This window comes from Symphalangus syndactylus, chromosome 19 (genome assembly GCF_028878055.3).
Source record: "Symphalangus syndactylus isolate Jambi chromosome 19, NHGRI_mSymSyn1-v2.1_pri, whole genome shotgun sequence".
NCBI lineage: Eukaryota > Metazoa > Chordata > Mammalia > Primates > Hylobatidae > Symphalangus > Symphalangus syndactylus.
Window position 1 is genome coordinate 49,169,295 of NC_072434.2, and position 27,380 is coordinate 49,196,674.

General features: G+C 37.2%; 2 protein-coding genes across 9 annotated transcripts in view; one reads left to right on the forward strand and one right to left on the reverse strand.

Moving 5' to 3' along the window:
- EFCAB7 (EF-hand calcium binding domain 7) overlaps positions 1–9,481 on the reverse strand; it is a 52,199-nt gene extending 42,718 nt beyond the window's left edge. Inside the window, exons 1-3 of the mRNA XM_055234655.2 lie at positions 9,189–9,481; positions 6,998–7,185; positions 128–339 (exon numbers count right to left, since the gene is read on the reverse strand). Of these exons, the coding sequence (XP_055090630.1) occupies positions 128–339; positions 6,998–7,185; positions 9,189–9,226 (438 nt within the window). The 5' untranslated portion in view covers positions 9,227–9,481. The remainder of the gene's footprint in view (positions 1–127; positions 340–6,997; positions 7,186–9,188) is intronic.
- Positions 9,254–27,380, forward strand: part of ITGB3BP (integrin subunit beta 3 binding protein) — an 83,292-nt gene continuing 65,165 nt past the window's right edge. For 2 of the 8 annotated variants that reach the window (XM_055234667.2, XM_063613352.1), the window contains exons 1-2: positions 9,258–9,629; positions 19,236–19,278. In XM_055234667.2, coding sequence (XP_055090642.2) covers positions 9,259–9,629; positions 19,236–19,278 — 414 coding nt within the window. In that variant the 5' untranslated portion in view covers position 9,258. Of the gene's footprint in view, positions 9,634–19,235; positions 19,279–27,380 lie in introns of all 8 variants that reach the window. The other 6 variants (XM_063613350.1, XM_055234666.2, XM_063613351.1 and 3 more) reach the window with 5 other exon arrangements.

A 27,380-nucleotide genomic window follows, 5' to 3' on the forward strand; every position in this document is an offset into this window, starting at 1 on the left:
ACATGTAAGTAATTCATTTCACCTCTCAATGAAATAGTTATTTTTAATGTGGACTTTGGTAGTCAAAGCTAGATTCCAAGCTGTTTTAGAAAATATGCATATTACAAAACAGTTTTACAGATCTTACCTTTGTTAGAAATTTATAAAGGTCAGTGTGTAAAATACAGCCATCATCATTTACATCTAATTGCTTAAATGATTTTAGTAGTTCTGCTTTTGAAGTAGGTTTTTCCTTCCTTAAAATTATACAAAAATCATCAAAATTCAGTTTGGCAGTTTGAGGAGTCCAATACTTATTAATGGTCTTTTGGGATGGATTTCTTCCTGCATGCTGAAGAGCTGCCCGACAAAACAAGTATTATTTGTGATTGTAACACCTGGAATTTGTTCTTAAGCGCATTTTTTTCTTCAAATCATTACATATTATGATATTTAAAAAACACTATACATATACCAGTACATTACTTTGGTGTTGATTTATCTAGTGATACCAAGATAGGCCAGACTTTGAAAAATAAAAATATTTATGCCACCACCTAAAGATTCTTTAATTATTAATGCCAGAATTAAATAGATTTTCCTTATTCTGACAGTTTGGTTCTCAACCTACATGGTTTAAATAACTAACAATATCTGATTACTTAAGAGCTTCTAAAAGCTCTTCTAAAAGCTTTTAAACGAAATACAAGATTAAAAACAACCATCCATTTAATTGTTTGGGGGACAAAAGGATAACACAAAAAGTATAAATTAGTACTTTTTCTGGCTAAATAAATACCTTAATGACTATTCAGCCGTAAAGGAGGAAATCCTGTCATCTGCAACAACATGGATGAACCTGGAGGACAACATGTTAAGTGAAATAAGCCAAACGCTGAAGACAAATACAGCATATCTCACTTGTGTGGAATCTTAAAAAAAAGTTAGTATCATAGAAGTAGAGAACAGATCAGTGGTTACCAGAGACTGGGAAGGGGAACTGTAAGTACTACCTAAGTACTCTGGGTGTAGGGGAGGATGGGGAGAAGTTGGTCAATGGGTACAATGTTACAATCAGATAGTGGGAAATAGGTTCTGCTATTCTATGGCACAGTATGGTGACAATAGTTAGCATTAAGGTACTGTGTATTACAAAATAGCTAGAAGAGAGGCTTTTGAACGGTCTCACCACAAAGAAAAGATAAATGCACGCAGCGATGGATATACTAACTAACTTGATCTGATCATTATACAATATATAAATGTATTGAAATGTCAAATTTTCCCCCATAAATACATACAATGTGTGAAATTTAAAAAACAAGTATCTTAACGAAATGAGAAAATCATTCATTTAAGAATATCAATGTCAACAAGGCATGATATCTAAAATGTTCATCTTTGCTAGGTACTAAGCTTTCAAAAACATTAATCATGTTCCAAATGTCAAATATATGTACATAAAGTATCCCTTTGACGTTATGGTCCTGCTAAAAATCAAGAATGTCAATATACCGTGAGAGAAGATTATTATAGAGATGCTATGGTCAAACTACTCTTCATTTTTAACCAGATCCTTCTATCTATGAAGAGCAAAGAAGTACATGTGAGAAAAGCTTTGTATATTTACGTATGTCATATCACACTAAAATAAAATGGTTAAAGCAACTGCAGACATTTTGAACAGTTGAATAGAAGTAACTTGGTAATTTGCAAATAAATCTCTGCATACTGAAATATAACATTTTCTAAAATGAACCAATGATAAATTTCCTAAGCACCACAGAAGGAATTAACAAATTTTAAAAGATACAACTGTCCTGAATTGTACTGCCAAATTCTATTACAAAATCTTATATTGTATAGTTCCAACTATCTTTATAGAAATTCACAAGATCTGTGCATCACCCATCAGCATCAAAAAATGATAATCTGGATATTGTACAATTTAATGTAATAAGGACCAGTAAGTATAAAACAATTTCACTGAAGAAATATCCTCATGGAAACAGAAACCAGATCAGGGTAATAAATACAGATATAAGTGAGTCAGTTATATTGAACATTATTGTGCACAAGTATAGTATAGGGTGATTTTTGTTCATCAATACAAACTTTTTAGTTCCAAAGAAATTTTATAATCTAGACTGGTGTGGTGGCTCACACCTGTAATTTGGGTTTACAATTACACTTTGGGTGGATGAGGTGGGCAGGTCACCTGAGGTCAGGAGTTCAAAACCAGCCTGGCCAACATGGTGAAACCCTGTCTCTACTAAAAATACAAAAATTAGCCAGGCCTGGTGGCATGCGCCTGTAATCCCAGCTACTCAGGAGGCTGAGGCAGGAGAATCGCTGGAACCTGGGAGGCAGAGATTGCAGTGAGCCGAGATTGAGCCACTGTGCTCCAGCCTGGGTGACAGAGCAAGACTGCATCTCAAAAAAAGAAATTTTATTAGGCTGGGCGCGGTGGCTCACGCTTGTAATCCCAGCACTTTGGGAGGCCGAGGCGGGCGGATCACGAGGTCAGGAGATCGAGACCACGGTGAAACCCCGTCTCTACTAAAAATACAAAAAAATTAGCCGGGCGTGGTGGCGGGCGCCTGTAGTCCCAGCTACTCGGAGAGGCTGAGGCGGGAGAATGGCGTGAACCCAGGAGGCGGAGCTTGCAGTGAGCCAAGACTGCGCCACTGCACTCCAGCCTGGACGACAGAGCGAGACTCCGTCTCAAAAAAAAAAAAGAAATTTTATTTTATTATTATTATTATTTTGAGATGGAGTTTTGCTCTTGTTGCCCAGGCTAGAGTGCAATGCTGCAATCTCAGCTCACTGCAACCTCCGCCTCCCAGGTTCAAGCGATTCTCCTGCTTCAGCCTCCTGAGTAGCTGGGATTACAGGCATGCACCACCATGCCCAGCTAATTTTGTATTTTTAGTAGAGACGTGGTTTCTCCATGTTGGTCAGGCTGGTCTCAAACTCCCGACCTCAGGTGATCCGCATGTCTCGGCCTCCCAAAGTGCTGGGATTATAGGCATGAGCCACCACACCCGGCAAGAAATTTTATAATCTAAATAGGAAGTCTACATCTGAGTGTAAAATTGCTATCTATGGCCATAACTTATGGGTTATAATATATTAAAAATCCATAAATAAAATTATCTTCTCCTCTAGATTATGCCAGTGACTTTCAGAGCTAATAGAAGTTGCAGTTGTGGTAACCCCCATCTTCCATACACCTATAAAGGCTTTGTGGAAATTCGTTGCATTGGAGATAATATAAATGTTTTTATTCCCACGGTTTTATTTTGGATGTCGACAAAAGCCCTGATTACCATGCTGCCCTAGCAACAACAGGTAAGTATTTTGCCTAGTGTGTAAATAAACTATTCCTTAATTCAGCTGTTCACAGAATCAAAGAAATGGCATATGTGGGTAGGTAGCCAACTCCTTCCCTTTAAAAGCTGGAAATACAAGTAGATGTAAATGAAGTTGTAATTTTTTTTTGCCTCTAAAATATTTTTATTTTAAAAAGGCTTAGTGTGCAAAGATGTTTATCATATTGCGACACTACTGCTACTAATAATAAAGGAAATAATGTTCAAAGAATCAAGGAGTGGTTAACTGAATCACGGTACATATACAGAATGCATTTACACAACTACTAAATTATTTTTATGACAATGAATATTATATAAAATTTCCTGCAAAATTTCTTCCTTATTGTTAAGCCTAAAGTGCCTTTTTTCTAAGGTTCTTTTTTTTAATCTTTAATTTTTGGAGGTACATAGTAAGTGTATAATATGAGATATTTTGATACAGGTATGCAATAATTACATCAGGGTAAATAGGGTATCCATTGCCTCAAGCATTTACCCTTTGTTTCAAACAATCCAATTATACTCTAATTATTTTAAAATGCACACTTAAATTATTTTTTTTACTACTGTCACCCTGTTTTGCTAGCTAATACTAGGTCTTATTCTTTCTATTTTTCTATTTTCTATTTTCTCCCCCCACCCTCACTACCCTTCTCAGCCTCTGGTAACCATCATTTTACTCTCTATCTCCATGAGTTCAATTGTTTTAATTTTTAGCTCCCACAGATAAGAAAGAACATGTGATGTTTGCCTTTCTGTGCCAGGCTTATTTCACTTAACATGATGACCTCCAGTTCTATCCATGTGGTTGCAAATGATAGGATCTCATTCTTTTTTATAGCTGAATGGTACTCCACTGTGTATATGTACCACTTTTTAAATTTTTATCCATTCATCTACTGATTAACTCTTACATTGCTTCCAAATTTGGGCTATTGTGAATAGTGCTGCAGTAAACATGGGAGTGTAGATATCTCTTCAATATGCTGATTTCCTTTTGGGTATATACCAAGTGGTAGGGTGCTAGATCCTATGGTAGCTGTATTTGTAGTTTTTTGAGAAGCCTCCAAACTGTTCTCCACAGTGGTTGTACTAATACACATTCCTACCAACAGTGTAAGAGGGTTCCCTTTTCTCAACATCCTTCCCAGCATTTGAAGTCCACATGAAAGAAAATTATATTTTCTGTTCAGTTTTGAGAAAAAAGGTGTGTAACTTTTTCTCACAAGTGGTAGCTTAGCATATGCTTGCTGCTATCTTTAGTAACAAAGAAAATACTGTTTTAAAAAATGTACTGGTAATTAGAAAAGAACAACTTTCTCAGAATAAAATTAATTATGCCAAAACATGTACTCAGTAAGCAGATGTCCCCATAGCTAAGAAATTGATACAATCTATTTCCTACTAACTTTAATCTCTAGGTTTAGAATTAGCTGGATCTAATTATTAAGTTTGATGATAGCAAAAATATCATGTAGCTGTAGATGTTTAAATTTTGACACCATGATATGGATCTTTTGCCAGGGTTTACTTTAAAGTTCTGACATGAGTCTATAATGCCTGTATTATTTATAAACTGACAAAAAAGGAACTTAAAGCTATAGTAATGCTACTGCTGTCTGACCTTAAAATGGAAATGCACATGTTATATGTATAAGTGGCAGGAGGATATAGATGAAAGACATAGCAATAAGAAGCAGCTCTGGTTCATGTTAATCCTTTTTAAAGAACAATTTATCTAAAATCAATTATTACAACGTTAACAGAGTATTCCACCCTAAAACCAAAAGTGTATACAACACTGAAGAGACAAAAACTGCATTGTTATCCTCCCAGATAATTTCATAAGATTGATAGTGCCTTAGTAATACATACACATTGATTCACAAACTAAATGCCATAGTAGTGGAAGGCATGTTAAACTTTTAAACTTAGCAGATTCCTTCTCTTAGTATATTTTCAAAACAGTAACAAAAAAAACCCTCAGATATTTTAGAAATAATGGCAAATTAGAAGTAATTTTAATTTATTGGCCAGGCGTGGTGGCTCACGCCTATAATGCCAGCACTTTGGGAGGCTGAGGCAGGCGGATCACCTGAGGTTAGGAGCTCGAGAACAGCCTGGCCAACATGGCAAAACCCCATCTGTACTAAAAATACAAAAATTAGCCAGGCATGGTGGCGTGCACCTGTAATCCCAGCTACCCAGGAGGCTGAGGCAGGAGAACCACTGGAACCCAGGAGGCAGAGGCTGCAGTAAGTCGAGATCGCACCACTGCACTCCAGCCTGGAAGACAGAGCAAGACTCCATCTCAAAAAAAAAAAAAAAATTTATTGGATGTCTGCCTAAATATTTAATGTATATGAATTAAACACAAATACTTAAAATTCAAAATAGAGTATTTTAGTAATTTTAAAATTACGTAAATCAAAATTAAACATGACTTTAAAAGTCAGTCACGTGCATTTGCATTTAAACTACTTTACAAATAATATATTTTATTTAGACATCAAATAAATTTTAATCTTGTCAATTCTTGTATTCCTCAAAATACATTTCCTCAAATAGATCTTACTGGATACAAACTCAAGACACTGCTGCAAAAATATGTCAGGGTTTTGGTTTAAGAAAAGTCATTATAAAATTGGCAAAATAACTCAGTTTCTCTACCCATAAAGTTATTTGCCTTGATGAAACTGACATGAGTAGTCAGTGTTATCTAGTACTGTTGTTTACTACTCTCTCATGACGAAAGACCTCCAAATCATTTGATACTCCTGGAAAGGACCAAATTTGGTGGTTTTGGGGACCTTTGTAATGAGAGGAATTTTTAAATGTGATAAAGGACAGAAGCAATAAAAGACAAAACAAAAAATAAAAATAAGAAATAAAAAAACCCAAACTCAATTCTCTTTTAAAAGTTCACTTATCTCTCAGTACTTCACTTTTTCAGACATTCCACCCATTTTTTTATTTTTTATATTTTTTTGAGACTGAGTCTCGCTCTGTCACCCAGGCTGGAGTGCAGTGGCGCAATCTCGGCTCACTGCAAGCTCCGCCTCCCGGGTTCACGCCATTCTCCTGCCTCAGCCTCTCCGAGCAGCTGGGACTACAGGCACCCGCCACCACGCCCGGCTAATTTTTTGTATTTTTAGTAGAGATGGGGTTTCACGGTGGTCTCGATCTTCTGACCTCGTGATCCAACCGCCTCGGCCTCCCAAAGTGCTGGGATTACAAGCGTGAGCCACCGTGCCCGGCCCATTCCACCCATTTTTACATATCCTTTACACTTTCCTCAGTATGGGTCAAATTCAGACTAGCGACTTAAGAGGCCAAAAGTGTTTTAATTTTATTATGATAAATCTTAAAGCACCAAAATGAGAATTAAAAATATCTTAAGCAAGTAGTAATTGATAGAAGCTTTCAATTACCCATCTAGTTTGTATAAACATTGGAAGTTTTATTTTGTAGTTCCTAGAATATGTAACTATATAATATGACATAATAGCTTACTGTAGTTCCATTGCTCAAGCTTCACTAAGAAACTGGGATGATTCAACAAGGTAATTCTAATTTCAGTCTTTCAGACCTATTTATTAACTTTCAACAAAAAGGCGAAAGATTTAAAAATTTAAAAAATTTACCTAAGTAAAGTTGATCTTTAGAAATAATGTTTTCCAAGCTGCTTTTGAAGACAGTTAAGTAGGCAGCTCTACAATTCATATAAAATATTTCCTCTTCAGTTAGTGGAAATTTCTTTGTTTGAGGACTCTCTGAAGGTGTTGATTTCTGACTGGAGAAAGTTGCATCGCTTCGTGGACTGATCGCCATTCTATTGGAAAATAATTTAAAAACTTGTTTGTCAATGTGAATCACTAAAGTGCAAATGTCACCATGTCTTTCAAATACAGGGAGGAGAATCAAGATTTTATACGCAGAAGAAAATTTATAACATATATGAAAAAATCAAGATATTAAAAGTCTTATATGTGGAAGAAAAACGAATATTATAGTTGTATACGGACGTATTATATACTAAACAAGAATAAGCCCTTGGCAGTTAATTTCTAAGTTTAGATATATACATATGTATATATATAATTGTTCAAGTATGTGATAATAGCCAAAAGAACAAAGATATATACAAAAGAAGAATCACTGAACAAAGGAAAAGCACACATCTATTCTCTCAAAATACGAAAGTCAGATAACAGTCTTCATCAGGTTTTTAAGAGGAGCAAATCAGTTAATACATGTGAAGCATATACAATACTGCTTGACACGTAGTAAGTGCTAAATAAACTGCAGATAATGAGAAACTCCAGAATAATGAGAATCTGGATATGAGTGGTAGTTGACACCCATCTTCCACAGCAGGATCAACAAGATCATTTCATTAACACCTCAATATTGCAGCCCCACATTTCAAATAGCTATATTTTAAAAGTCTCATTTATAGCATTATCATAGTTTTACTGTGTTCCTTTATTAATAACAATATTTGGGGTTTATATAGCACCTCTGTACATAAGAGCTTAAAGAACTGTCATACATCTTGTCTTATCTTATCCCTATTACAGTGGTCAGGTAATTTTTTGTCCGTTTTACAGATGAAGAAATTGAGGGGTAGCGATGTCACCCAGCTAGCAGTAGGTGGCAAAAAGCTGTAAATTTCACGAACAGTTTGTTAATGTGGATATAGATTTACTGAACAATGGTTACTATGGGGTATTAGATTGTACTGGTGGTCTAACAGCTTCCAATATTACTCTACCCAGCTTTGATTTCTAAAAATACATCTCCAACCTAATAAATTGAATATTTCAAGTTCAATAATAAGATGACACAGGTAGGGTCCCCTTCAGGACTCACTGGACTCCTACTCAGGAGGCCTAAATCACTTGCACCTTTTCGAATTATATAGATCATTTACACTTGGGAAAGAAAGATAATAATTGCTTATCATGGATGAAGTACCCTATTTATAATACACAGGCCGCCTGCCTGACACTTTCATATTACACCAGATTTAGAAGGACCCCACAGGGATGTGGTGTCACAGTCTGGTTACTGCAAATTGGTATTACTATAATTAAGCATCAGAGTTCTAAACACATATGTGTGCATGCATCTCCTCACAAATGTGAAAGAAAACTGTTTCAAGAAGAAAGGGAGAATGAATTTCACTTTGCAATAAGCAATTTTAAAATGTAAGTATATTTTAGGATCGTCCTCAAAGATTCTTTTCAAACAAGGCAACTCCCTCATAGGGAAATCCCAAGACAGAAATGTGCCAGAATTTTATTCTTTTCCTTTCTGTGACGAGAAACCAAACTAAAGCTTAAATAAACATATAATTGCACCCCCACCGCAGGCTTGGAAACCTCCCTTATTTAAAACTCCGGCCCGAGACTGAGACAGGGGCCTAGAGAGTACATTGCAGCAAACGGCTCCATAAATAACCAGCCACACAATAGCAAGAAAAATAAACTGTTAACAAGTGCCTAAGGCTTCTACAGGGTCAAGTGAAAACAGAAAGCCATCCAGTCACCGTCCCTACACAGTGAAATACCGTCGCAGGTAATCTCGGGCACCATCTCTCTATTTTTGTATTCCTCTGGAAATAAAACCGCATTTACATGTACATTTTAGGTACATACATGGACCAAATGTTTATGACAGAGAAGTAGACAAAGCAGGGCAAGGAGAAGCAGCTGCATAGAGAGGGACAGAGGGAGCGAAGAGACAGAGACAGCGAGCTGTTTGCTACCTAATTCTAGCTCACAAACAAGGAAGCGCAGCCAATTCTCTTCGGCTATTCAGCGTTCCTCTCACCGCAGCTGGACAGATCTGGGCCGTTCTCTAATCACCATGGCAACTGCACCCCACCGCCACCGGAAATAAGATGCTGAGCCCTTCCCCAAACGATCCGGCTAGAAATCTAGGAAGCGCTGATCCAGAGCGCACAGAGACAGCTGTGTTGCTCCTCTATCGCGGGGATGGTATGGCCAGAGTAGTGAGAGAAGGGGCTCTGTTACACCCAGCAGGAACTAGGTGCTGTCCCGGGCCTAGACTCCCCGCCCGCTCCTTTGCTCGCGCACACCCGGATCCTTCGTCGCGGGGAGGCTGTTTCCGCCCGGCCGCGGTGGGCGTGACGCAACGTCCAGCGCGCGCTTTTCATGCCTTGGCGTTTCCTTTGGCGGATTTTCTGTTTTCCGAAGTTGCTCGGTTCGTTTTATTCAGCGGCAGTGGTGCTTCCCCGAATCTCAAAATGCCGTAGGTATCTCCTCCCCTGCCTAATTTTTTTTATCTTGTAAAGACAGTGTCTCCCTGTGTTGCCCAGCCTGGTCTTGAAGTCCTGGGCTTAAGTGATCCTTCCACCTCAGCCTCCCAATGTGCTGGGACTATAGGAATTAGCCACTGTGTCAGACCTTTTTGACAACTGTCTTCCTAACATATGCACAGGAGATGTTATATTAGGCTTTTAGATAAATATATTCTGGTAATAAATATACAACCTTAAAGTTGAGGTTAACATCTCACATATATAGCTAATATATATGTGAAACTAGCAATTACTTTGCTAATTTTCTAAGTTTTAGCAAAGTGATTTAAGACTAAATCAACAGTTAAGTGATGCATAAAACATAATGGCATGTTAGTAGAGAATCTCCATCATTGTTAGTAAATTAAGTTTTTTTTTTAATGTGGTTACTGGTGAGGTCATAAATGAGTGGTGCAAATAGTTATCTTGGCAAGTTACATATGAAGGTGGATTCATTTTTAAGTGATATTGAAATGGTGACTATTTGGTATGTATTTGGAAGACTAAAAGTGTAATATAACTTATGGAAGGGTGTGATCTATCTTTTTTCTAATTTCTTAGAACCTTGAGCGGAAAAAACTTCAATACAACAATGAGTAGTTGTGAAAATATATATGGTCCAAATGAATCTAAAATAAGAAACAGCAAATGTTCAGTGACAATAGAGTGGATGGATGAATCTTAACATAATGAGTGAAAGAACCAATTTGTATGAGACTACGTTTGTTATCCTTATAAAACTTAAGAACAAGCAAAAATAAGCTACTTATGGCTATATATGTATATGATAAGATTATTGTTAAAAGGCAGAGAAATGATAAACACAGTTTAATAGATGCCTTTTGGGGGGAGCAAATAGATGCATGTATATACTCAGTCATATTGGTAATGATCTAGTTCTTAAATTATGTGGTGAGTTTATGGGTGCTTATTTTCTAATGTTTTATAACTTGCACAGCTTACATTTATTCATTAGAATCCATTATTCATTAGTATTACATTTATTCATTTAGTATGTACTACTTAAAATGTTTTTTAAAAGGATTTAGAGATTACTTAAGTCCTCCGTAAGTGTAGCTTTCTGTGCCTTCTGTTTGATCCTTTGAAGGAAACAGATGAATTAGATAAACGCTGCTGTTGGTTTCATTAGGCTAATCATCCCTTCCAATCTTGCTCCTCTGTGTACATTCTAAAATTAGTGGCACAGTCATTTATCTAGGTTGAAACCTTCACTTTTTAAAGATTTGAAGTGGAAAAATCATGGACTTTGGAGTAAGACAAACCAGGATTTGAATCTTGAGTCTGTTAACCAGCTGTGTGCTCCTTAGATTGTTACTCAGTGTCCTCATTGATAAAATAGTTGCTCAATAAGTATTTATTAATTGAATGATAAAGTTGCTACTTTGGAAAGATTTCATTTTATGTAGATAGATACATGTCTTTTTAGTAGCTCTTGCTTTAAGTAACCAAATCCCATTCTAGACCTTTTTTCTTCTTCTACCTTTTCTTTATAAAGCTTCCTTTAAAAAGTACGATTTGCTTAGTCTTTCTAATTAGTGTACATCATCATGCTAATTCAGCCAAGGATACTCTCTACCAGAGTTAACTTTATTCTGTTCCAAGCTATGACTGAACTAAAATAATGATAGGAATGGCTTAAAATCCACTGGCTAACATAAAAATCTGTGACACTGGCCGGGCGCGGTGGCTCACGCTTGTAATCCCAGCACTTTGGGAGGCCGAGGCGGGCGGATCACGAGGTCAGGAGATCGAGACCACAGTGAAACCCCGTCTCTACTAAAAAATACAAAAAAATTAGCCGGGCGTGGTGGCGGGCGCCTGTAGTCCCAGCTACTCAGAGAGGCTGAGGCAGGAGAATGGCGTGAACCCGGGAGGCGGAGCTTGCAGTGAGCCGAGATTGCGCCACTGCACTCCAGCCTGGGCGACAGAGCGAGACACCGTCTCAAAAAAAAAAAAAAAATCTGTGACACTGTAGTGATATAAATGAATAAAGGAAGGAGAACAGAAAGCCTTTTCTTGGAATATAATGCTAACTAATAAATATAAAAGTAATGATCATTAGTGGCTCTTTATAAGATTTCTTATTTACTACATTGGAGAAAACTGGAAGATAATATCTTTATGGTCAAAATTTATATCACTGATATTACAATACATCAAGATCAAGTGCAAGTTATGCTCCCACGAGGATGCAGCATCACTTCTGTGATATTTATGCCAAATATGCATAACCTAATCATGGGGAAATATCAGATAGGCCCAAATTGAGGGACAGTCTACAAAAATAAAAATAAAAATGGCCTGCAGTCTTGAAAAATGTCCAGGTCAAGGAAAACAAAAGGTTGAGAAACTGTTCTAGAGGGAGACAGCCAAATGCAATGAGTGATCCAGGACTGGATCCTAGACTTGGGTGGAAATTTCTATAAAGGACATTATTGGGACAAGTGATAAAATTTGACTACAGACTGCTTATTATAATAATGTATTGATGATTTTTTATTTTGATAATTGTGTTAATGTAATTGTTCTTAGCAAAATATATGGAGATATTTATGAGTAAGGGTGTACTGTGTCTCCAAGTTCTCAATGGTTTAGAAAAATAAGCATATATAATAAACATATATATGTGTATCGACAGAATGATAAAGCACGTGAGACAAAATATAAGCAAGTGGTAAATCTGGGTAAATGATAACAAGGATTTTTATTCTTGGAGCTTTTTTAAAGTTTATAATTGTAGAAAAATTTAAAGTTACTCCAAAACATATTGAATTGTTTTAAAAAATTAATGGATAGTTTACACAGTAGATTAGGCACAGCTGAGTAAGGAATTAGAGAATTGAAAGATAAATCTGAAGAAATTGCCCAAAAGGCAGCTTAGAGAACAATGAAATGAAAGAGGAGTTTAGGGATGTGAAAGAAGAAGAAAGTCTAAAATTATTTCTTAATAGAGTCTCAGAAAGGTAGAATGAAGGAGAGGCAATAGTTGAAGAAACACGGCTTAGTTTTTGTTTCAGAACTGGTAAGACAAATCAACATAAAGGACTACCTTAGAGACAAGACTGTTCAGATGACATTGTTTGGGAACTTTTTTTTTTTTTTTTTAACAGGGTTTTGCTCTGTAGCCCAGGCTGGGAGTACAATGGTGTGATCGTGGCTCACTGTAGCCTTGACCTCCTGGAGTCAAGTGATCCCGCCTCATCCTCCCAAGTCGTGGGACCACAGGCATGCACCACCACCACACCTGTCTAATTTTTTTTTGTATTTTTTTGTGGAGTTGGGAATCTCCCTATGTTGGCCAAGCTGGTCTCGAACTCCTGGTCTCAAGGGATCCACCCACCTCAGCCTCCCAAAGTGTTGGGATTACAGGCGAAACTCACTGCACCAGGCTCTGTATTTAAACTTAAGTATGGTTGATGGGAATATCTTTAAAAAAAAAAAAAGTCTTATCTAGGAATTTTAAACCAAAATTATTTTAGTCCACAAAATTGGAGCATCATAGAAAACTGAAGGAACTAAATATATTCTTGAATTTGAGATTGGTGTTTCAAACTAAAAAATAAATGCAATTAATTAAACAGATTATTAGTTTATATAACACTTGTATGCCAATCACTGTATCAGGCTTTGGGGATTCAAATATTAATAGATACTGTGCTATCTAGGAGTTTTAACTTTAGTGGAAGATACAGTTCAAGCATTTTTAGAACTCGTAACCTACCGGTTAGCAGACACAGTGCTAATGATATAAATATTTTAGTCTGGCCAGGCGCAGTGGCTCATGCCTGTAATCCCAGCACTTTGGGAGGCCGAGGCGGGCGGATCACGAGGTCAGGAGATCGAGACCATCCTGGCTAACACGGTGAAACCCCATCTCTACTAAAAATACAAAAAATTAGCCGGGCGAGGTGGCGGTCGCCTGTAGTCCCAGCTACTCGGGAGGCTGAGGCAAGAGAATGGCGTGAACCCCAGGGGGCGGAGCCTGCAGTGAGCCGAGATCACGCCACTGCACTCCAGCCTGGACGATAGCGAGACTCTGTCTCAAAAAATAAATAAATAAATATATATATATATTTTAGTCTGGGGAAGAAAAACGAACATAAATAGTTTCAACATAAGTTTAGTGAGAGGGTCATGCACAAGTGCTGTTGAGTAGAGTTGAAGCTTCCCTAGTGCAAACAGGACAGTGTCAGTAGAAACTTATTAGAGATAATTCTGTTGGAGTCTCAAAGGTATGGTAGGTTTCAGTGTTAGTTTTTTGTTATTATGTTTATGTTGTGAAATAAAATTCATACAGAAAAAAGTCTGTTACCCATCTGCCATTTTTAATTCTGATACACCTGAGTGCTTTCAATAGAGACTCTTACAAAGGACATACTTATGTCCTTCCTTTATATGTATGTATGTGGCAGTACTTAATAACAGTATGGTCAATATGAAAGCATCTAAATGAATGATTAATAACAGTATTAGTAGCTAATACTGTTATTAATTTGAACACAAAAAGCATAGGCTTGAATGAAAAGGAGAATGCAGAGAGGATAATAGATTCTTCTCCCATCTTTGCTCATTCCCATACATAGAATGGAAAATAAATCATTTCACATATCTCAGTTTACATTTAAGGAGTCACGTGGGATGTGAATTTGGCCATTGCTTTTCATCAAAGGATTTCTAAGAATCTCACAAGCATACTCAGTAATCCTCTAAACACTCCTGTGAAGTTGTAGCTGGCAATATTATCATCTCTATTATAGTGTGGAGTAAATGGAAGCACTGAAATACTCAGTGATATTTTTATCTTCCACTCAGAAATTTCTTACTACTTTACAGGCCTGTGTTATTATCAACTTTATGAAGCTTAGTGAGATTATGTGATTTGCCCAACCTTAGGGAAGAATTTGGCATAGCATGAAGGCTCCCTGAGTCTTAACTGCTTTACTAAGTTTATTCTTTACCCCCCATTCTTCCCCTCAGTCCTGTTATTCAAAATTGTATTTAAACTAATATTTTAAAAGTTCTATAAGAGAACCTCAAATCATAAAATTTTGTGATTTTCTGAGGTGTCATTCCTGGTTTTTTATTAGGAATCAAATGATAGGGTTTTTTTTCCTAGAATAATTTATTTAATATTGTAACTGATGTTAGTCAATAACATTGTATAATAAAACTCATTTACTTGTTCTGTTCTGATGAACCAGAGAATCCTATTCAGGATACTACCATGTGTTAAGCTAAATAGAAAAGAGGAAGTCAGTCTTAGAAAATAATATAATTATACAAACATAGTTACTCTCTCTATAAAATTGCATGTCAAATGCTTTCTATCTTTTTAAAATTCTCAACAGCAGTAATTCTGGTAGCAACCAAAATTTTGATCCCAGTGAATCTAAACCTAGTATACCTAGAAATATAATATAACTTGTAAATTACGGGCATAGATGGAAATTTGGGTAAGTTGGAAGTTAGAAGTCACCCACAGAGATGTTACCTGTAAAAGGGAAGTAATTAGGACACAATAGGTAGATACCCTTTAAAAAATTATCTGTTTTTAAATTGTGCTAAACTATAACAAAATTTACTGTTTTAATCATTTTTTAGGTGTCCAATTCAGTGACATTAAGAATGTTTACCTTGTTGTGCAACTATCACCACCATTCATTTCTAGAATTTTTTTCATCTTGTAAAACAAACTCTGTACCCATTAAACAGTAATTTCCCATTCCTCACTCCCAATAGCCCCTGGCAACCACCATTCTATTTTTTGTCTCCATGAACTTGACTACTCTCCTATGAGTGGAATCATACAATATTTGTCCTTTTGTGACTGGCTTATTTTACTTAGCATAATGTCTTCAAGGTTTATCCATGTTGTAGCACATGTCAAATTTCATTTCTTTTTTTTAAAGCTGAATAAGATTTTGTTTTATGTATATATCACATTTTGTTTATCGGTTCATCTGTCAGTGGGTATTTGGGTTGCTTTTCTTTTTTTTTTTTTTTTTGAGACAGAGTCTCGCTGTCGCCCAGGCTGGAGTACAGTGGCACGATCTCAGCTCACTGCAGGCTCCGCCCCCCCCGGGGTTCACGCCATTCTCCTGCCTCAGCCTCCCAAGTAGCTGGGACTACAGGCGCCCGCCACCACGCCCGACTAATTTTTTGTATTTTTAGTAGAGACGGGGTTTCACTGTGTTAGCCAGGATGGTCTGGATCTCCTGACCTCGTGATCCACCCGCCTTGGCCTCCCAAAGTGCTGGGATTACAGGCGTGAGCCACCGCGCCCGGCTGGGTTGCTTTTCTACCTTTTGGCTATTGTAAGCAATGCTGCTATGAACACTGGTGTACAAATATCTGTTTGTGTCCCAGCTTTCAATTATTTTGGGAAGCGGAATCATGGAATCATATGGTAATTCTATTTTTAATTCTTTGAGGAACTGCCATACTGTTTTCCACAGCTGCTAAACCATTTTACATTCCCACCAGCAGTGCACAGGGATTCTAGTTTCTCTACATCCTCACCAACACTTGTTTTCTGTTTTTTTTTTATTTTATTTTTTAATAGTAGCTATCCTAATAGGTTGTGAAGTAATATTTCATTGTGGTTCTGATTTGCATTTCCCTAATGATTAGAGATGTTGAGCATCTTTTCATGTGCTTATTGGTCATTAGTATATTGCTTTGGAGAAATGTATATTCAAGTCTTTTGTCCAATTTTGTGTGCCCACTTTTTTAAACCAAGATAGTAGCACAGGAGCTGCTTATAACTTTACAGAACTACCAGATAGATATCACTTTTTTTTTTTTTTTTTTTTTTTTTTGAGACGGAGTCTCGCTCTGTCGCCCAGGCTAGAGTGCAGTGGTGCAATCTCGGCTCACTGCAAGCTCCGCCTCCCAGGTTCACGCCATTCTCCTGCCTCAGCCTCTCTGAGTAGCTGGGACTACAGGCGCCCGCCACCGCGCCCGGCTAATTTTTTGTATTTTTAGTAGAGACGGGGTTTCACCATGGTCTCGATCTCCTGACCTCGTGATCCGCCCGCCTCGGCCTCCCAAAGTGCTGGGATTACAAGCGTGAGCCACCGCGCCTGGCCCACTTTTGTTAGCTAATACTGGTAATAGAAGAGTAAATATTTTAGGAAAATATCCCATATATCTAATCAAGTTTTACCTATTTTTCCTTCATATGTTTCATCCGTCTCTTCTATTCCTACTAACAGTAATCAATTTAGTATATTCTCGTGATTGTGTTAGTTGTAAAAGAGTGGTTGGGCCCAGTTCTAATATAATGTTAAGAATAGATGGTCATAAACTCTGTAGTGGGTTTGCTCTTCTTTCCCCTTCTTTAATTCCCTTCCCCTCAATTCAATAAAGATTTATTACTCACAGGGCCTGAGATCTCAGTTTCTCTCCCTCAAGATGTGTGACAGTAGGCAAGTTGCACAAACTGTTTTCCCTATTGGCTGAACTAAGTGATCTCTTAGATTTCTTCTAGTCTTGTCTATTATATCTTTTAAGGATTCTTTTAAGTATTATAACTTTTGGTTATTAGATGTCTGAATTATCTGAATACTACACTACCCTCAGTAAATAATATTTTTAGATTGTCACCAAACATAAAGTGGGAGATGACAGCCTATTTTAACTCAGCTTACTTTCTTGTTTACTATTTTTTACACATTTCCTTGGGTTTCTTAGATCAACCTGGGGCCTAATCTGTAAACTTTTTAAAAGCAAACATTTAGTTACTTTCTCTAAGAATTAACCATAGATAATAAAGCAATATTTTGAACAGTTAATAGCAGGATAGAATTTGTCTCCTTCTAAAAGGTAGTATTGCATCTTAATAGCATTTAGAAACAAAGGATAAGAAATGCTGTACTATTTAACTTTAGTTTTTTAATTTCTATGTTTTTTTTGAGACAGTTTTGCTCTTGTTGCCCAGGCTGGAGTGCAATGGCACGATTTCCGTTCACTGCAACCTCTGCCTCCCGGGTTCAAGTGATTCTCCTTCCTCAGCCTTGGGAGTAGTTGGGATTACAGGCACACACCACCACACTAGGCTAATATTTTGTATTTTTAGTACAGACAGGGTTTCACCATGTTAGGCTGGTCTCGAACTCCTGACGTCAGGTGATCCACCCACCTCAGCCTTCCAAAGTGCTGGGATTACAGGCGTGAGCCACCACGCCTGGCCTAATTTCTATTTTTGAAGTGTTATAAATACCAGAACATCTTACATACCCAAATAGGGCAATATGTATTCCAAAGCTAAATATAAATTTAAAAAAATTATCTGCGTTTTAGTTTGTTTGTACCTGTTTTCTTCTTGCCTCATTGGGAAATCAGATTAAATTGATATTAAGTGGATTTCTAAAAGCATAAATAATTCTTTAAACCAGTTTAATCTCAAGAAATAATGTTGTGATAGGCTAATGTGGATATAGTAGCAAAATAATCTTTTAGATAGATTAAATTTTTATACTTAATATTTACTGTTCAATGATTTTCTTAGATTGACCATCTCTTCTATTTTTTCTTATTCCTGTCCTTTGTAAATCACTAGTTACTTACGAATACTCACTTTCTAAGATCAATACAAACTTTTGGGGGATTTCTGTAATATAATATAGTACAATCTTTTTGCTTTATGCTCTAATTCTTTAATATTTTAATTCTATTTCTATTTCTCAGGAATCAAGAAGATACTTTTAACACTGCATTTGTCACTGAGAAAACTAGTTTTAATTTATATTGACCTTTTTCTCCTTTGAACATTTAGTCTGCATTCAATAAAATGTTGATGACTGCTCTTTAGAAGACAGCTGTATGAAATAAAGTATTATAAATATTCAGCTTCCCTTTCTAAGCATTGTCACCAACAGCTGGGCATCCAGTTTAGCAGAACAGATTTTGCACACAGGGAGCCTGGCATATTCCTGAATCAGTTTAGTGAAGGAAACAAAAAATAGTTTCTTATGGATTGGGGACTTATAAAGACATAGAGCATCTGTTCTTCAGTTAAGTCATAGTCTGGTTGCACTGAATCATGTTTAAAGCTAGAATAATGTGCAAAACTTTTTCACCATGCTCATACCTTTAACACCTAGTGCACTGTTTCTGTACTATACTTTCAACATCTCCACTGAAAGTGTATAAATAAATACACAAAAATAAAATTTTGCTCTTATATATGATATTGTAATAGTGGTATTTTAAAGCAGACAAACATACTATTATAAGAGTTTTTATAATATGACTGATGTTTCAATTGTACGGTAGTCCTTGTATATATAACTGCATATTTTTTTTAAAGAAACATTTAAATGTTTAATTATGATCCCATTTAGAGATACACAATTAGAATCAAACCTGTCATCATAAATAATTGCTTTCTTCATATGGTATTCTGCTTTAATACATAATATAAAAATTGGTTGGTAGAACTAAGAATCTTTGTTTATATATCTTCCCCTTAATTATTGGGCTACTTTAAATAAAGCATGTCAAATCTAAAATTTCTTTAAATTTTTTGTTTGTAGTGTTAAAAGATCACTGAAATTGGATGATCTGTTAGAAGAAAATGTAAGTATTTGCTTAAAAGTTTGTCATTGCATAAGATTGTGTTTTCAGTTTTTAACTACTGATTTACCTTGTTAAATATTAAAATAAAGACACAATGTGATGTAATTGTGATTGGTACACCACTTTCTGCATATAAGATATTTTAGTTTTTGTAAATCTAATATGTGGAAGTTTCTGGCCAGCTTGAGATGTTCAGTTAAGCAAATCAATTGTTTAAAAACCTTAATGAAATAATTTAGTAGAAATTAATTCACTATTTGTGGAAAAAAATAGTCTGCCACTGAAACGTACAAGAAACAATATCGGACAATGGCAGTACTTTTAATCTGCATACTATCATCTGCTAAAATGAAATGGAAACGTTAGTAACATTTTTATATCAAAAATGTAATTACCTTCCTCAGCTATGCTGGCATGGATTAAACAGCATAATACTAACACTGTAATAAATTGCACCACGGTTATCACAATGAAAATTAAATTGTACTGTTGCCATTACTTTTTGTAAATTGAGTTGTAGCACATTCCCAGTGCCAGCATATCATGACATATGTTAGTTTATTATCTTTTCATACCAACTATGGATCTAGATGGAAACACTAATACTGAGATACTTATGACCTCAGTAATCTTAAATGCAGGTAAATTGGTGAGAAAGTAAATTAAAACAAATAGCTAGTCAGTAAGTAGGCTCCTCCAAATTCACATATGAATGCCATTTCAATAAATGGGTTTTATATGGAATTTTTCTTTGGAAGACTCACTGGTGTTTAACAAAACAGAAATTTACCATTTAGAAAACTTGCTACATGCTTTTTAAAAATTTTTAAACAAAGGTGGAAAAGTACTGCAATGACACTAAAAAAATCATTAACAGTATAATTAGCATTTTAGAATACCATTATCCAACTTGTTCTGTGCAGAATGCAGCTGTGACTGTAATTCTGCATCTGTTTCTTTGGTCAGAATGGTATTTTGGTAGATGAGTAGTCCAGCTTGAAATGAAATACTGTTCTTTCCTGCCCCAAAGCTGTTCTTTGGGAGATGGTAACATTGTTTAAATGGAAAAGAATGACCGTTTCAGAACCTATTCTCTTCATGAAGTAAATTGTCATCACGGCAGGCTTTCTTTGTATTTTTTCTTCAGATGAAGATGTGTCAAGGTAGCCAGTGCCACAGCTGATATCCTGTATTAGAAAAATACGTTGTTATATTTGGCCTAGTTCTGTACCTTTCAACAGAACTTAAATTGATTTAAACTTGTACCAACTGATTTAGCAGTACCAGTTGATTTAGCTTGGTACTACATGACCACATCTGCCCAAAGGAGGTTCCTAGCATACTAGCTTGGGCCTTTCTATTTCCTGACCAGTTTCTGGTATTTTCAGCTTTGTCCTCTTGCCTTATCATTTGTTTGAAGCTCTATATTTACATCTTAGAGCTAACAGCTTTTGTTCTGTTCTGGTGTTAAGTCTGGGCTTCTCTCCATGGCTACATACACACTTCGTCTACTCTAGTAACAACTTAGCCCTGAAGCAACCTGGCTCCCAATTATATACTTACATGGCCCATGGCCCCATTGAGGCTGCTTTAGCCCGTGCAAAAGGAAATTGGACATTCAAAATATATACCTACAATTTTAGGAGTACTTAATTGTTGTGAAGCTATAGTGGAACTAGTAGTAACTTTGTGGTCGTTTTATGTTGCTGAAGAGGGAAGGCTCTGGTTTCTAAGGGAAAGTGATTGGCCCTTATATGCCAGTTGGTTGAAGTGGAGCCTGTTCATCCTAAGCAATGGCCATATCCAGAGATATTTGGAACTCCTAACTCCCCGTGTTCCTAATACAGCTACAGATCTTCATGGAGATTAATGCTTCATGATGATTGGGCAAGGTTCAAATGCCATTTTCTTATGGCTCTTGATAACGACTTACTGTGTGTGTCCTCACCCAAATCTCATCAAATTGTACTCCCGTAATTCCCACGTGTTGTGGGAGGGACCCAGTGGGAGATAATTTGGATCACAGGGGCAGTTTCCCCCATACTGTCCTCGTGGTAGTGAATAAGGCTCACTAGACCTGATGGTTTTATCAGGGGTTTCCACTTTTGCATCTCGCTCATTTTCTCTTGCCACTGCCATGTAAGAAGTGCCTTTTGGGCCGGGGTTGCAATCCTAGTCTCTGATAAAACAGACTTTAAACCAACAAAGATCAAAACAGACAAAGAAGGCCATTACATAATGGTAAAGGGATCAATTCAACAAGAAGAGCTAACTATCCTAAATATATATGCACCTAATACAGGAGCACCCAGATTCATAAAGCAAGTCCTGAGTGACCTACAAAGAGGCTTAGACTCCCACACAATAATAATGGGAGACTTTAACACCCCACTGTCAACATTAGACAGATCAACGAGACAGAAAGTTAACGAGGATATCCAGGAATTGAACTCAGTTCTGCACCAGGCGGACCTAATAGACATCTACAGAACTCTCCACCCCAAATCAACAGAGTATACATTCTTCTCAGCACCACACCACACCTACTCCAAAACTGACCACATAGTTGGAAGTAAAGCACTCCTCAGCAAATGTAAAAGAACAGAAATTATAACAAACTGTCTCTCAGACCACAGTGCAATCAAACTAGAACTCAGGATTAAGAAACTCACTCAAAACTGCTCAACTATATGGAAACTGAACAACCTGCTCCTGAATGACTACTGGGTACGTAACGAAATGAAGGCAGAAATAAAGATGTTCTTTGAAACCAACGAGAACAAAGATACAACATACCAGAATCTCTGGGACACATTCAAAGCAGTGTGTAGAGGGAAATTTATAGCACTAAGTGCCCACAAGAGAAAGCAGGAAAGATCTAAAATTGACACCCTAACATCGCAATTAAAAGAACTAGAAAAGCAAGAGCAAACACATTCAAAAGCTAGCAGAAGGCAAGAAATAACTAAGATCAGAGCAGAACTGAAGGAAATAGAGACACAACCCTTCAAAAAATCAGTGAATCCAGGAGCTGGTTTTTTGAAAAGATAACAAAATTGATAGACCGCTAGCAAGACTAATGAAGAAAAGAGAGAAGAATCAAATAGACGCAATAAAAAAATGATAAAGGGGATATCACCACCGATCCCACAGAAATGCAAAAACTGGAAGCATTCCCTTTGAAAACTGGCACAAGACAAGGATGCCAGTTTTCAAAGGGACTCTCACCACCCGTATTCAACATACTGTTGGAAGTTGTGGCCAGGGCAATCAGGCAGGAGAAGGAAATAAAGGGTATTCCATTAGGAAAAGAGGAAGTCAAATTGTCCCTGTTTGCAGATGACATGATTGTATATCTAGAAAACCCCATCATCTTAGCCCAAAATCTCCTTAAGCTGATAGGCAACTTCAGCAAGGTCTCAGGATACAAAATCAATGTGCAAAAATTAGAGGCATTCTTACACACCAATAACAGACAAACAGAGAGCCAAATCATGAGTGAACTCTCATTCACAATTGCTTCAAAGAGAATAAAATACCTAGGAATCCAACTTACAAGGGACGTGAAGGACCTCTTCAAGGAGAACTACAAACCAGTGCTCAGTGAAATAAAAGAGGATACAAACAAATGGAAGAACATTCCGTGCTCATGGGTTGGAAGAATCAATATCGTGAAAATGGCCATGCTGCCCAAGGAGATTTATAGATTCAATGCCATCCCCATCAAGCTACCAATGACTTTCTTCACAGAATTGGAAAATACTACTTTAAAGTTCATATGGAACCAAAAAAGAGCCCGCGTCGCCAAGTCAATCCTAAGCCAAAAGAACAAAGCTGGAGGCATCACGCTACCTGACTTTAAACTATACTACAAGGTTACAGTAACCAAAACAGCATGGTACTGGTACCAAAAGAGAGATATAGACCAATGGAACAGAACAGAGCCCTCAAAAATAATGCCGCATATCTACAACTATCTGATCTTTGACAAACCTGACAAAAACAAGAAATGAGGAAATGATTCCCTATTTAATAAATGGTGCTGGGAAAACTGGCTAGCCATATGTAGAAAGCTGAAACAGGATCCCTTCCTTATACCTTATACAAAAATTAATTCAAGATGGATTAAAGGCTTAAATGTAAGACCTAAAACCATAAAAACCCTAGAAGAAAACCTAGGCAATACCATTCAGGACATAGGCATGGGCAAGGACTTCATGTCTAAAACACCAAAAGCAATGGCAACAAAAGCCAAAATTGACAGATGGGATCTAATTAAACTAAAGAGTTTCTGCACAGCAAAAGAAACTATCATCAGAGTGAACAGGCAGCCTACAGATTGGGAGAAAATTTTTGCAATCTACTCATCTGACAAAGGGCTCATATCCAGAGTCTACAATGAACTCCAACAAATTTACAAGAAAAAAACAACCCCATCAAAAAGTGGGTGAAGGATATGAACAGACACTTCTCAAAAGAAGACATTTATGCAGCCAAAAGACACATGAAAAAATGCTCATCATCACTGACCATCAGAGAAGTGCAAATCAAAACCACAATGAGATACCACCTCACACCAGTTAGAATGGCGATCATTAAAAAGTCAGAAAACAACAGGTGCTGGAGAGGATGTGGAGAAATAGGAACACTTTTACACTGTTGGTGGGACTGTAAACTAGTTCAACCATTTTGGAAGTCAGTATGGCAATTCCTCAGGGATCTAGAACTAGAAATACCATTTGACCCAGCCATCCCATGACTGGGTATATACCCAAAGGATTATAAATCATGCTGCTATAAAGACACACACACACATATATTTATTGTGGCACTATTCACAATAGCAAAGACTTGGAACCAAGCCAAATGTCCAACAACGATAGACTGGATTAAGAAAATGTGGCACATATACACCATGGAATACTATGCAGCCATAAAAAATGATGAGTTCATGTCCTTTGTAGGGACATGGATGAAGCTGGAAACCATCATTCTCAGTAAACTATCGCAAGGACAAAAAACCAAACACCGCATGTTCTCACTGGTAGGTGGGAATTGAACAATGAGAACACATGGACACAGGAAGGGGAACATCACACACCAGGGCCTGTTGTGGGGTGGGGGGAGGGGGGAGGGATAGCATTAGGAGATATACCTAATGTCAAATGATGAGTTAATGGGTGCAGCACACCAACATGGCACATGTATACATATGTAACTAACCTGCACATTGTGCACATGTACCCTAAAACTTAAAGTATTAAAAAAAAAAAGTGCCTTTTGTGTCCCGCCATGATTCTGAGGCCTTCCCAGCCATGTGGAACTGTAAGTGCAATTAAACCTCTTTTTCCTTCCAGTGTCGGGTATGTCTTTATCAGCAGCATGAAAACAGACTAATACACCTCTTCTAATGAGGGAAGCAGAGATATGGACCTTACCCTGTGTTCTTCCTATAATGTACGGAATGTATACTGCCAGTACCACAAGTTGCTGAACCTCACAAATTGTTGGGTGTTGTAAGGAGGTGAAGAAACTTCCTTATAATCATCTACTGTATTTGGGCTGCTTGAGTTGTTGCTCTCCAAGCATTGTTCCTAGATGGATTTTCAGGAATGAAGATGAATTATATATTACAAACTGTTGCCGATGGCAGTCCAGATGAATTTATATGGACAACTGGCTACCTGGCCCTATACGAAGCCAGCTTGACCCAGTCTTTTTCCGGCCACTTCAGAGAGAGAATAGAAGATGCTACGGTTGGGAAGAGAAGAGCATACTTCTTACCAAGGCCAGCTCAGTAGGCTTCCTGCCAGAGGAGTAGTGGTGCAGGTTTTGTTGGGGAGGTTTGCTGATTTATATATAGATATCCAGTCAAGAGTACTCCATAACTTATTAGTAAGACACCATTTTTTTTTTTTTTTTCTTGAGACAGGGTCTCACTCTGTTGCCCAGCTGGAGTACATTGGTGTGATCACAGCTCACTGCAGCCTCAACCTTCTGGGCTCGAGCAATCGTCTCACCTCAGCCTCCTGGGTAGCTGGGACTACAGGCATGGGCCTCCATGCCCAGCTAATTTTTTGTATTTTTTTTTAGTTTCGCCGTGTTGTCCAGGCTGATCTCAAACTCCTGAGCTCAAGTAATCTGCCCATCTCGGCCTCCCAAAGTGCTAGGATTACAGGTGTGAGCCACCATGCATGGCAGTAAGACACTTCTAAGTCAGATTATTCCCATTGCCTAACTTAATCTCTCCAATCCTAGAACATTTCTCTCACCCCAAAAGGAAACCCCATACCTATTAGCAGTTAGTCTCAATTTCCTCCTCTCCCCCTCCCCCTGGAAACCACTAATCTACTTTCTGTCTGTATAGATCTTCTTCTGAACATTTCATATAAATGGAGTCTCATAATTTTGTGTCTGGCTTCTTTCATTTAGCATAACATTTTCAAGATTCAATTTACCTATTTTTTTCTTTGATTGTCCTTTTGATGTCATATCCGAGAAACGTGTAATCCATGGAAACAGGTTTTTATCTACGTTTCTAAGAGTTTTATAGTATTAACTCATTCATTTAGGTCTTCCATTTTGAGTTAATTTTTGTACGTGATTCAAGGGTAGGGACTAGATTCATTATTTTGCACGTATATAACCAGTTACTGAAACAGATATCCACATGTAAAAAAATGAATCTGGTCCCTACCATTTGCTGAAACGACTATTTTTTCTTTTATTGAACAGCCTTGGCACCTTTGTTAAAAATCAAGTGATCATAAATGTGTGGATTTATTTCAGAATTCTCAGATAAATTCCATTTGTCTTATCTATATATATGTGTTTATGCCACTACCTTGCGGTCTTCATTACTGTAAGTTTCTAAGATCAAAAAACGTTTTGATTATAAGTTTGAAATCAGGAAGTATGAGTCCTTTAACTTTGTTGTTCTTTTTCAAGATTGATTTGGCTATTCTGTATCCTTTGTAATTCCATATGAATTTTGGGGTCAGTTAGTCCACTTCTGGGAAAAAAACATTGGAATTTTGATAAGGATTACATCAAATTTGCAGATTCAGTAGGGAAATTTGCAATCTTAACAATAATAGTAAGTCATCCAAACCATGAACATGAGATATATTTGTATTTATTTAGATCTCACTTAATGTCTTTCAATAATGTTTCATAGTTTTAGTATACAAGTCTTATAGTTTTCTGATTAAATTTATTCCTGAGTATTTTATTCTTTTTATGCTATTAATGGAATTGCTTTATAATTTCATTTTTAGATTAGTCACTGCTAATGTATAGAAATACAACTGATTTTTACATATGGATCATATATCCTGCTGCTTTGCTGAGCCCATTTATTAGCATTAGTAATTTGGAGATTTCCTTTTTTCTTGTTTTGAGACGGAGCCTTGCTCTGTTGCCCAGGCTGGAGTGCAATGGCGCGATCCCGGCTCACTGCAACCTCTGCCTCCTGGGTTCAAGCAGTTCTCCTGCCTCAGCCTCCCAAGTACCTGGGACTACAGGTGCACACAACCACGCCCAGCTAAATTTTGTGTTTTAGTAGAGACAGGGTTTCACCACATTGGCCATGTTGGCCTCGAACTCCTGACCTCAGGTGATCCGCCCGTCTCGGCCTCCCAAAGTGCTGGGATTACAGGCATGAGCCAAAGCCCCCCCTGCCCTACTTAGGGTATTCTGTATATAAGGTCAGGTCATCTGCAGGTAGGGATAGTTTTACTTCTTTTGCAATCTACGCCTTTTATTTCTTTTTCGTGCCCATTGCTTTGGCCAGAACCTCCTGAACAATATTAAGTAGAAGTGGCAAGAGCAGACATCCTTTTCTTGTACCCGATCTTAGAGGGAAAAAATCCAGTCTTTCATCATTAAGTATGATGTTAGCTCTGAGTTTTTCATACGTGTCTTTTATCAGATTGAGAAAATTCTGTTCTATTCCTAGGCTGTTGAGTGTTTTTATCATGAAAGGATGTTAGATTTTTGTCAGTTACTTTTCCTGCATAATTGAGATGATCATGTGTGCTTTTTTCTTTTATTCTCTTAATATAGTGTATTACATTGATTGATATTTGTATGTTGAACCAACC